This window comes from Rhinolophus sinicus, chromosome 5 (genome assembly GCF_057876585.1).
Source record: "Rhinolophus sinicus isolate RSI-liver-muscle chromosome 5, RSI-T2T, whole genome shotgun sequence".
NCBI classification, from domain to species: domain Eukaryota; kingdom Metazoa; phylum Chordata; class Mammalia; order Chiroptera; family Rhinolophidae; genus Rhinolophus; species Rhinolophus sinicus.
Window position 1 is genome coordinate 49,214,165 of NC_142505.1, and position 12,125 is coordinate 49,226,289.

Below are 12,125 nucleotides of genomic sequence, written 5' to 3' on the forward strand. Positions count from 1 at the left end.
AAACCTCTTTGCCTTGCTGTAAACCCCAGCTCCCCTTATATTGCCAAACCTTTGTTTGCCCTGGCACACATTTAACAAATGACTCCGCACACTTGTCCCGTGGAATGGCTTTGTGTCACACACATTGTATTTTGGAAACGCTGCTTTGGGGCTCTGCAGAGAAGTGGTGCAGCCAGGGGGGCACAAGCAAGGCCCTGGACGCCCAGTGGGAATACGTCACTTACTTTTAATATAATCATTGTAGTTTGTTTTGGAATGTGCACATTAGTATAACATTGGTAAGTAGTACATATGCCTATAAACATGTAGCTAGGAGATGCTGCTCAAAAACATTTTTTTAAAGACTATTATTTAGAGCAGTTTTAGGCTTAAAAACAATGGAAAGGAAGGTACAGAGAGAGCTACCTGCTGTTTCCTCAGTCCCACGTCACTCATCAGAGCGGTACGTTTGTTACCAGGGGTGAACCTATATTTGACACCTAATCACCCAGAGTCTGTAGTTTAGTTTAGGGTTCACTCTTGCTGTTGTACATTCTATGGGTTTGGACAAATGTATAATGACACATATTTATCATTGTATTAGGTTGGTGCAAAACTAATTGCGATTTTGGCAAATTTTTTTTTAACCTTTTAAACCATAATTACTTTTGCATAAACCTAGTATCTTACAGACTATTTTCACTGCCCTAAAAATCTCTGTGCTCTGCCTATTCATCCCTCTCCCCTATCACACCCCTGGCAACCACTAATCTTGTATTGTCTCCACAGTTTTGCCTTTTCCAGAAGGTTACAGAGTTGGGATCATGCAGTATGTAGCCGTCTCAGACTGGTGTCTTTCACTTAGTAATATGCATTTAGGTTCCTCCATGTTTTTCATGCTTGATAGCTCATTTCTTTTTAGTGCTAAATAGTCCATTGTCTGGATGTACCATGATTTATTTGTCCATTCACCCTCTGAAGGACATCTTGGTTAGTTCCAAGTTTTGTCAATTACAAATAAAGCTTCTGTAGACATCTGTGTGCAGGTTTTCGTGTGGACATGTTTTCAGCTCTTTTGTATAAATGCCAAGGAGCATGCATGATTGCTGGACCATATGGTAAGAGTATGTTTACTTTTGCAAGAAGCTGCCAAACTGTCTTCCAAAGTGGTTGTGCCATTTTGCATTCCCACCAACAATGTAAGAGTTCTTGTTGTTCCACTTTCTCGCCAGCCTTTGGTGCTGTCAGTGTTTTGGATTTTGGCCATTCTAACAGGTGTGTAGTGGTATCTCACTGTTATTTTAATTCACATTTCCCTGATGATGTGTGATGTGGAACACTTTTTTATATGCTTATTTGCCATCTTTATATCTTCTTTGATGAAGGGTCTTTTAAGGTCGTTGACCCGTTTTTTGATTGAGTTGTGTTTCCTTATTGTTTAGGTTTGAGAATTCTTTGTATATTTAAGATAACAGTTCTTTATCATATGTGTCTTTTGCAAATATTTCCTCCCAGTCTGTAGCTTGGCTTCTAATTCTATTGACATTGTCTTTCATAGAGCTGAAATTGTCAATTTGAATGAAGTCCAGTGTATTAAGTATTTCTTTCATGGATTGCATCTTTGGTGTTCTATCTGAAAAGGCATCACCATACCCAAGGTCGTCTATGTTTCCTCCCTTGTTATCTTTTAAGAGATTTGTGGTTTTCATTTTATATTTAGACCTGTGATTGATTTTGAGTTAATTTTTTTGTGAAGGGTTTAAGGTCTGTGTTTAGATTTTTTTTTTTTCTTTTTGCATGTGGATGTTCAGTTGTCCTAGCACCATTTGTTGAAGAGACTATCTATTCTCCTTTGTCAAAGATCAGTTGACTGTATTTATGGGAGGTTATTTCTCGGATCTCCATTCTGTTTCATTGATCTGTTTGTCTATTCTTTCGCCAATACCACAATGCCTTTATTACTGTAGCTTTATAATAAGTCTTAAAGTTGGGTTACATCAGTCCTTCAACTTTGTTCGTTTTTTTTCAATCTTATGCTCAAAAAGTTTTTAGTGAAAGAAATGCCTGATTCCTTCCAACCCAAGGTTTTTTTTTCTTTCTGTCTCTTGAAACTCTCCTAACACACTACTGCAGGGCATGGCAAACTACAGCCTGCAGACCAAATCTCTTCTGTAATTTTGTAAATTTTGGTAAAGTTTGGCACACAGCCAGGCCTGTTGGGTTATATTGTGTGTGTAGCCACTGTCCTGCTGGAACAACAGGCATTGCAAACAAGCGTCTAGAGCTCACAAAGCCTAAAATATTGAGTACCTGACTCTACAGAAAACTGTGTCTACCCCTGCCCTACTGAATCAGTTTTAGACACATACTCATTGGACTTTCTCCTTCTGAGCCAGGGCCAGGTTCAGGTCAGGTTCTGGTGACCAGCCCAGCCACCACTTTTATATGCCACCGCCTGTCCCCTGGGTTAGTTTCCTTTGTGCCCCCTCACACTTAGTAGGTTATCAGATGTGCTCACAACGTCATTAATTTACTTGGACTCCATGGGTGACAGGGATTCAGAAATCATAAGGTGACTTGGGCTAAGCATACCTTCTCCTGAACATGTGGGCAAAGCCACCAAACCTCATCACTATAGCAATGAATTCCAAAGACTAAGGAATGAGTCTTCTTGTTTGCACTGAGTCAGCCTTTTCAAAATTCATATGGAATGGACACATGGATTTGGGAGGGGAAGTGGCACACACAGTCGCCCGTGGTCGTAAATGATGAGCCCCATTGAACAAAAGCCTGCTCGCCTGTTTCCATCCTCCCTTCATTTACATCCTGGGCTGTACAGATTTTTCAACTAAACAGCAGTTTTGAAGCTGCCTCCAAAGAACCTGTGCCTGAACCCCGATTGTATTGGCCTTTGCCAAGCAGGCCGAGGCTTTGTTTTGTTCCTTTACCATCGTTACAATAAAATAATGGCATTGAAGGCTTGAGTTTTTAAAAGTGTTGATAATATTCTGGGAAGCATGTGAGTCTGTGGAAGATTCAGACCTTACTCAAAATGGAGCTGTGGGAGGAAGCCACACGTCCATGTTCCTTAGAAAGCAGATCCCTTCCGAAGAAAGGGACTCCCCCTTTGCATGGACAGTTCATGGGCCAGTCACAGTGTTTCTGCCTGCAAAGGTGCTCCACTTGCTAGGACAAGGGTATGCAGGTCTGGGTGGTTCTTAACTAAGGACTGTTCATGCTAAATCTTAAAATGTAGCACAGTATTTTGCAGACATAGCTGTATAAACAGGCTGAGCTTGACAGGAACCCAAACCATAAGTGTAACCAACAGCAAAGAAAAAAATCAACATGTAATTAACCAAATAGTGTATAGAAGCAATGGCTAAGCCTCCCTTGGGGGTCACAGAGCTTTGAATGTGAATCCTCTCTCTCCTTTACTTGCTGCTAGGAAATAAAACTACCTAAGACCACCATGTCTCATTCTTGAATGGGACACTGCAAGCGGTGAACCCCTTGAGTTCAGTAACCCCATGCTATGATTTTTTTTTGTTTCTGGGTGTCATATCACAGTAAATCATGCTTCAAAAAAATGGCTGGGAGTGGAATTTGTTAAATCGAGTTTCGTTTCTATAAAGTTTTAAAATTAGTAATTTTTTAAAAAGTGGAAAAAGTCTTTTGTGATTAATTTTCTTATTGAGGCATATATAGTAAAATATAGTTCTTTAACATACAATTCAATGAGTACTGACAAATGAATACACCGGACTAATCCACACCCCATCAAGACCCAGCTTGTTCTAGCCACCAGGATATTCTCTTATGTCTCTTTCCAGTGGATCCCCACTGTCCCTCCCAGAAGCAACCCCCTGCTAGCTGTCACTATGGAATAATTTTGCCTGTTATACAACTTCATATAAATAGGACCACACATATGTACTCTTGATTCTGGCTTCTTTTTTCAAAATGTTTTTGAGATCCATCCGTATTTTGAATGTGTCAGTAATTTGTTCCTGAGTAGTAATCCATTGTATGAATGTATCACAGATATGTTTATCCTTTGACCTATTAACAGACATTTGGGTTGCTTCTAGTTTTGGCTGTTGTCTTCCATGCCCATTTATACAAACGTTTTTGTGGCTATATGTTTTAAGTTCTCTTCAATAAATACCTACGAGTGAAATTACTAGGTCATAAGGTACATATGTGTTTAACTGTACAAGAAACTACAAAATGAATTTTCAAGGTGTTTGTAACATTTATGTTTCCAAGAGCAATGTATGGGATTTCTGGTTACTCCACATTCTTGCCAACATTTATTATTTTCAGAAATTTTAATGTTAGCTATTCTAGTGGGTATAAAATTGCGTCTGGTTGGAGTTCTGTTTTGCTCTTCCCCTCCCTAATGATGTTGAACACTTTTTGGTTTGCATAGCGACCATTCCTATACCTTCCTTTGCAAGGTATCTGGTCAGATCTTTTCCTGTATTTTCCTTAATGTTTTAAGTGGAGTTACAGGAGTTCTTTACATATCCTGGCTACAAGTCATTTGTCAGATGTGTATTATAAATACTTTTCCTCAACAATTGCTTTCCTAATTGTTTTAATAATAGTGAATTTGATGATCAGATCATTTGAATTTTCATAAAGTGGAAATTACCAATTTTTAAAATTGTATGTGCTTTCTCTGTCCTAAGAAATCATTGCATATCTGAAGGCCAAAAGACATTCATCATTTTTTAAAAGAATTATAGATTTAGCTTTTACATTTAAGTCTGTCATCCATCTTGAATTAATATGTCTGTATTGTGAATTAGTGGTTGAGGATGTTGTTTTCATATGATTAATCATTTGTTCCAGAACAGTTTATTGAAATTACTTTCCCCCATTGAATTATCTAGGCACCTTTATTGAAAATCAATTTACTATATATGTGTGGCTTTATTTCTCGACTCTCTCTGTTTCTGTTCCATTGATCTGTTTGTCTATTCTAATGCCAATACCACACTGTTTTGATTAATTAGGTTTATGGTAAGACTTAAAATCCGGAAATATGAGTCCTTGGACTCTGTTCTTTTTTAAAAATTGTTTTCAATATTCTAGATCCCTTTCATTTCTGTGTAAAACTTAAAATTAGCTTGGCAATTCCTAGAAAAAGCCAGTTGAGATGACAGGGTGCCTAAATGCTCTATACCTCAGTTTCCTCATTTGTGAAGTGGAAATTCTCCTAAAACCTTTTCCATTGAGTTGTTATAAGAATCAATACATGAAAGGAGAGTTAACACATGAAAAGCATGTGGAATAATTTCTGGAACAAAGCAAGCCTTGTGTATCTTAGATGGTGATGATGATGGTGATGACGATGAAACAGCCATTTGTAAAACATGCCAACACACTCCCATCGCGGCCCTTTGCCCTTGCTGTCCCCTCTGCCTGGGATGTTTCCCCCCACATGTCCACACAATTCACTTCCCCCTTTCATTCCTTCTGTGTCACCAGAGCAGTGAGACCTTCCCCGAGCCTCATGTATAAAAACACAGCCCTTCCACTGCTGTTTTCCCCATCGCCTGTTTTACTATTGTTCCATAGCAAGTATGGCTCTCTATAGTTACTTGTTATTTTTTGATGTGTTCCAATCTTCTCCGACTTAAGTGGAGGCTGCACAAAGACAGGGTCTGTCTTCAGAATTTAAAGAATTAAAATATTTTTAAGGCAGTTTTCTCTGTATTCACATAATGAAGTCCTGTGCAGCTCCTCCAATTTATGTTTTCCCAGAATGTGTAATGACATTGGGAAGTATTTACATAGTGCTATCACACCCGATGATACGAAAGACTGACAGGGATTCCGTGACCAGAGTAGGATTCGCAGGGTAGATGACGACCTGCAGCCCAGGCCCAGGCTCAGGTCTGTCGGAGTCCACAGCCCTCGGCCCTGAGCCTCATGGAATGTTTCTGACTTTCTCTTTCAGTATGAATACTTCAATGCTGTGCTGATAAATGAAAGGGACAAAGACGGGAATTTTTTGGAGCTGGGGAAGGAATTCATCTTAGCTCCAAATGACCATTTCAATAACTTGCCTGTGAACATCAGCCTGAGTGACGTCCAGGTGCCAACGAACATGTACAACAAAGGTAAGACTCATAGGACTGCTCCTTTGGGAGAGAGGAGAGAAGGGGGTGTGGGGGTACGGCTGGCTGGTTTGGGATAGTGTGTTGGTTTGGAAAACACAATTATAAGCTGGGTGTATCAGTATAAGCTGGACAGGTGAAGCGTGTGCCTGTTCTGCCTGGAGACTATGGCTTGCTGTTTCCATGAAGCTCTCTAATGTGTAGTACAGGGGTTGGCAAACTTGTTTTCTGTAAAGGCCCAGATAGTAAGTATCTCAGGCTTTGCAGACCATACAGTCTCTGTTGCAGCTGCTCATCTCCGCTGTTCTGGCACAAAAGCAGCCATAGACAATATGGAAGTCAGCGGATATGGCTGTTGGCTGTGTTCCAGTAAAACTTTTTATCTACAAAAACAGATGGTCAGATTTGACCTGTAGGAGGTCATTTACTAACCCCTGGTGTAGTCAGTCTCTCTCTCTCTCTCTCTCTCTCTCTCTCTCTCTCTCTCTCTCTCTCTCTGTCTCTCTCTGTCTCTCTCTCTCTCTCTCTCTTCTCAAAGACTGGGCTTTGGCGTCAGTCAGACTCTGGTTAGACCCATGGTTCCACCTCTCACTGGCTGTGCCCTTCGGCACACCACCTCCTTTCTTCAGATCTCAGTTTCCTCGTCTGTAGGATGTGGATAATATGTGTCTACCACATTGGTGATTGTGGGGACTAAACAGATGATGTGTAGAAAGAGTTTAAGTCAGTGACGTTACCCTCGTTATTGTCACCATTGTTGAGTAGGATTTTGCTCTGCTTTGTCATACCTGAGAGGCTCCTAAACAAAGAGCCGTCCTCCCCGAAAAAATAATTCAGAAAGCAATGGTACCTCCAAAGTAAAAATCTGCCCTATTGTCTACCATTGAAGTTTCAAAAATATCAGGGTCCTGTTTCCACCACCTACCCTTTTCAGTATCAGATACAAGAGCGCAGTGTCAAGAGAAGGTCTCCTGCTCTTCCCCTTGCTGGCCCTGTGAGCCTCAGCCAGTAAGTTTGCGTCCCTCAGCCTCCGTTTCCGTCTTTGTAAGATAGAGATAAGGCTACCTCCTCCCTCAGAGGGTTATAGTGAGGATGTCAAATGACTTGGGTGCAGTCTGAGCACACGGTTGCTGGCAGAAAGTTGTCAGCCATGTGCTGTCATTGTTATCACTGGGATAGAACAGGAATATAAATTGCTTTTCTAAGTTGTTCTAGTTCATTGTTTAAAGAGGTTGGTCAATGATGGAAGAACATCCAACTCACGGGTCTCTGAAACATTCTTCTCATGCCTGTTTTTGTGGTTGGATACCTACTGTCTTCCTTTCTTTGTCTACCTGTTACCCATCCTTAATTCAGTGGAGGGCGTGCCCCACTCATTCATTGTTCTGATGGTTATCAGGGACCGGGTGGTGAACCAGACACAGCCCCTCCCCTGAGGGATTTGCAGTTTATTTGGGGAGCAGACAGGTAGTAAGATCGTAAGTGACTGGTCACCTTTATGGAAAGTCAGGGGCAGGGGGAGTGCCAAGGAGGGGACCTGACCACGCGCTCATGTGGGCAGCCACACATTTGTCTTTGTTCTCTCTCCCTCTTGGAGACAGTGATGTCAGTCTGAACGGCCCCTAGTGGGCTCTGGACTGTGCTCTATCCTGTGACCTAATCTTCTCTTTGGCCTCTTCCGTAGGAGGCAAATCCCTGGGAACTTGAGCCTCAGAGGGTTGAGTTCAGCTTTGTCCGGCGGAGGTTAGTTCTCCAGGGCAGGCTTGTCAGCTGAGCAAGGAAATCCGCTTTTGTACAGTGTGGCTGGAAGGAAGCCATCCTCTCAGCATTAAATGCATTCTCAACTGAAGATGAAAAATTAACAAGATTTTACAGAGCAATTTCAGATATAAAACAACTCAGAATGATTTTTTTAAAATATGGCAGCTGCTTCAAGGTTGCTTGAGCCATTAGCACCATTATAAAGATTTAATTGCACCTGAGCTTGAAGGCATAATTGTGCTTTGTGCCACACATAAGGGACTGCCGCTGATCACACAGGCTACGGTGTGTGGCTGCGAGCCTGGCTAGGCAGAATCCTAAACGACAAGTCAAGTGGCCCGAGCCGTGGGAGGTAGGTGATGATATGAACAGTCGTTCTAGGCAGTCCTCGTGGGGTCTGCCTGCTGCTCCTACCCAGACTCAGCGGTCCCCTGGCCAGGCTGCAGCCTCGGGCCAAGGTCAGTCAGGCTCCCAATCTTATCTCTGCGAGGCAGTGAGTAGCTGCCCAAGGGAAAGGGGAGGGGACTTCAGGAAAATTCCTGTCTCCATTCTACCTAATTCAAACCAGCCCCAAACAGTCTTTTTTTCTTTTCAAGCTGCAGAAATGCATTTTATGTTTAGAGGGCCCTCCAGCTCAGATCTAGTTGTTGATGACATGTACTTAAAACACATGCTCAGAGCTTGGTCACTGGCTGTAATGTTCCTCAGTTAGAAATCTTACCCCCAACAAAGGAAACCAATACAGGGTCATGGTCTCCTGGCAGCTTGGACCGCCCCCGCCCCCCGCCCCAGGGTACATGGCAGAGTGATCTGAGATTTGCCTTGGAGCTGCTGTGAGCAGTGCTCTTGGGTCTAACATCTAGTCATAAATGAAACTGGGAAAATCGACCTGTTTTCTGCAATCTGCTTTCTGCCTCCTTGGCTGGGCCTTGCAACCAGGCTGCTCAGTCAGGCCAGCACTTAACCTGGGTGCTTGAGGTGCCTTTCCCCACGTCACTGAGAGACACTTCGGGGTCAGGCTTGTTAACGTGTGCAAGCCGCCCGACGGCCCGTAAGAATTCAAAGAGCCGTGTTCCCGGAACCTTTAGCCATGTGTCTTAGGGGCCTCCTGGTGCCCGAAGCAGCAGCTTCTTCCTGAAAACCCTTCAATGGATATGTGAGGAGGGGAAGCTCTGGTTTCTCCAGCCTGAGAGTCGTACTGTCAGTGGGACTTCTTTGAAGACTAGCTGCTCATGCCTTCGGAGCCGTGACCAACTCCATTTCCTCTGAGTCAAGCTTGGGGCAGATGCTTTTGTGAGAACTAGTGATGGTCTGACAGTGGATTCAGATAAAGCTGAACTCTTTGTTAAGTACTTTCTAGGCTGAAGCCGTATAAAATTCACACACACACATTATATACACACATGCCCATATATACCTGCACACATAGTATATATTATGCATATGTATATCTGTGTATGTGTGTGTGAAAGAAGAATGTTCTATTCCCAACCTACCCCTTCATTCTCACTTGTCCCTTCTGTACACATTCTGTCCACTGAGCCCCCATTCTGTTCACTGAGCCCCCATTCTGTTCACTGAGTACACCTTTCTTTTCCTCCATTATATCTCATTTTCCTCCATTCCTATTGTCCCTGCCTCCTGTTTTCCTGTTTATCCAAATGCTCATTCTTAAAAACCATCTCAATACAACCTCTTCAATTCCTTCAGTCTTTTGTGATGTAAGTGACTTTGATTTATTCCTTTGTTCTATCATTGCTTTGTCTCAGAAGCGCATGGGTTGCGTTCTTTTCCTTCTCTGCTTTGTGTTCTCCGAGGGTAGGGACCCTGCTGATACAGCCTGGTGCCCGCTCTTTGCCAGGCTCTTCATGGGTTTCCCACAGATGTGGGATGAGCTGGGACGCACCAGTGTCTATGCTTCCTGGGCTGTGAGAAATAACCAGGGCAGTAGTGTTACTAGGGTGTTTGCAAGCAGCAGAAACATACTGCGCTGATTTCAATGGAAAGAAACACTTTGGAAGGACATTGGGTGGCTCACAATCTCCCTAAGAAAGCTGGAGAGCAAGTAATGTTTGGGAAATGGTGGTGAGGGAGGGTGGCCAAGGGCCAGAGCCACGTCCAGAGCCAGCCTGGTGACGACCCCGCCTCCATGGCTTGTGCTCACCGGCGCATCTGTAACTGCATAAAATGCCTGTGTGTCCTTGTCACATCCACAAACTGGAGATGACAATCACATGACCTGCCTCGGGGCTGTGGTGCAGATGAAACACTGAGAAGGACACCTGGCATACTGTGCCACCTGGTACACGTGTGCGGGCAGCTTCCTCTTCCCCTCCAATCTCAGCATCCTTGGCTGTAAAGTGGAGACAAGCACACTTCTGACCTCACGGGCTTACCATGAGCCCTGCAGGAAGAGTGCTCGTGTGGGCTGGGGTGCAGTGGTGACCCACTGGCATTAGCTTTTGTCGCCTGTAGGAGAGGCAGTAAGACCCACGACATGTGGTTGCAGTCAGATAGCACTGGTAAGACATGTGCCTTCTCAGGGAGCCTGGGACTTGACAAATGCCAACACATTCTGCTGTTATCAGTGACCACGTTCATTTGTTTGAGTCTCACAGGCAGTTATAGGTCAAACAGGGAGAACCTAAACTCAGAGCAAGTGACAACAGGTGGTAGAAGCAGGACTAGAACCCAGCGTTTTCATTCATCGTGTCTCTCTAGATCACATACCACCTCAGTGCCTGGGCTGTTGGGCTGTGAGACATTGTTTTCAAGGCACCTACAGAGGAAAAGGCAATAATTTGTCTCCCAAATATTTTTGTTTCAATGTACTTGAAACCCAAGAACTGGAAATAGATCAGGGTTTGGGCTATAATCCTCTGCTTGTATCTTCTCGCGTGGCTGCTGATGAACACAGATGGGCTCTGTGTTGTTTTGGATTTTGGGCCACTGATCTTGAGGGTTTTCCCCCTCAAGATCATCTTCCTTCTCCCCATCACTGGACAGTAACCACGACGTTGCAGAGACAGAGGAAAGGCAGTTGACAAAATTGTAATAAAAAAGGTGATGGCTTACAAATGTGCCCGTGGACAACATTAAACAAAAATGATTCTATAATTTGGCTGTGAGGTGAGGGAGAGGGAGAGGAGAGGAACAGGAGCCCGTAGCATGTGACTATGTTAGATCCAAGCAGAAAAGCGGCAGATAGTAGATTGCTTTTCAGATGTTTTAGGCTGGATAGAGCAAAATGCAAATTTTGGAGGTTAATTGGTTTAGTCTTTTATATCATTTTACAACTTGTCCTCATCTTATTCCTTCTGCAGCCCCATGAGAGAGGTCAGGCAGTGTTCTCATCTCCCATTTTCAGTCCAAGAAACTAAAGGTCAGGGGGGCGAAATGACTTACTCCAGGTCACACAGGTAGGAAGGTCTGTGCCAAGGTCGACCTTGGTTTCCTGATAACAAGTCCAGCTTATTTGGCTGCCTCTCTGGGTGTGAGCTTTGAGAGAATAGGAACCTGGTCCCTCAGGATCCTCTGGTGTCTGGGACTCAATTACTTTCAGGTCACCTTGGGGTATGGGAATTTCTGAGCAGGCGGAGAACCGCAGGCGTTGGGTTCTACCACGTTAGGTCCGTCGCGAGACTTCCTTCTGAAGCTCTAACTTTCCTGGTTCTGCCAGGCGGTAGGGACAAGATCCCACCGTAGGAAGACCCCAGACCCATATCCAGAGTCTGATTTCTCTCGCTGACCTGTGGCCCTCTCTCCTCTGCACTCCATGACACCCAGCTCAATAACTTCACTGAGCTGAGGTTGCCACATGAGCTGGGGAATTTCTGATTTATGTAGCTTTTACATGTCAGCCCTGCAAACATCCTGGAAGCAAGAATTACAAAGACTTTGATTATCTGCTTGGGACACAAAGGGGGAAATAGGGAGAACGACAAAATATTGTCTCACTCAAAGAATATCTCATCCATTTGTTCCTTCATTTTTTTATCCATTCATTCATCAAATGTTGACTGTGCCACGCTCTAGAGATATGACCATGAGTCAGACAGACATGGGCCCTGTTCCCTGGGCAGTGGGGGAAGATGGGTGCTGAACAAGTATGATCAGAGTGACAAGAGTTACAAATGGCAGGGTATGGTACTAAAGAGCATGTAACAGGGGCCTGACCTGGTCCTGGGCATCAAAAAAGGTCTTTCTAAGAGGAGAAGGATAGGAAGGAGTTAGTCAGGCAAGGGCTGGCTGGTAGTG

The 12,125-nt window shown here is 43.7% G+C and overlaps 1 protein-coding gene across 3 annotated transcripts in view; it reads left to right on the forward strand.

Annotated features, from left to right (window-relative positions):
• CACNA2D3 (calcium voltage-gated channel auxiliary subunit alpha2delta 3) overlaps nucleotides 1-12,125 on the forward strand; it is an 837,281-nt gene that overhangs the window by 320,458 nt on the left and 504,698 nt on the right. For all 3 annotated transcript variants that reach the window (XR_002136724.3, XM_088798500.1, XM_088798501.1), the window contains exon 5: nucleotides 5,948-6,110. Coding sequence is in view for 2 of the 3 variants with exons in the window: in XM_088798500.1 (XP_088654626.1) it covers nucleotides 5,948-6,110 (163 nt within the window). In the remaining variant the exon portion in view is untranslated. The remainder of the gene's footprint in view (nucleotides 1-5,947; nucleotides 6,111-12,125) is intronic.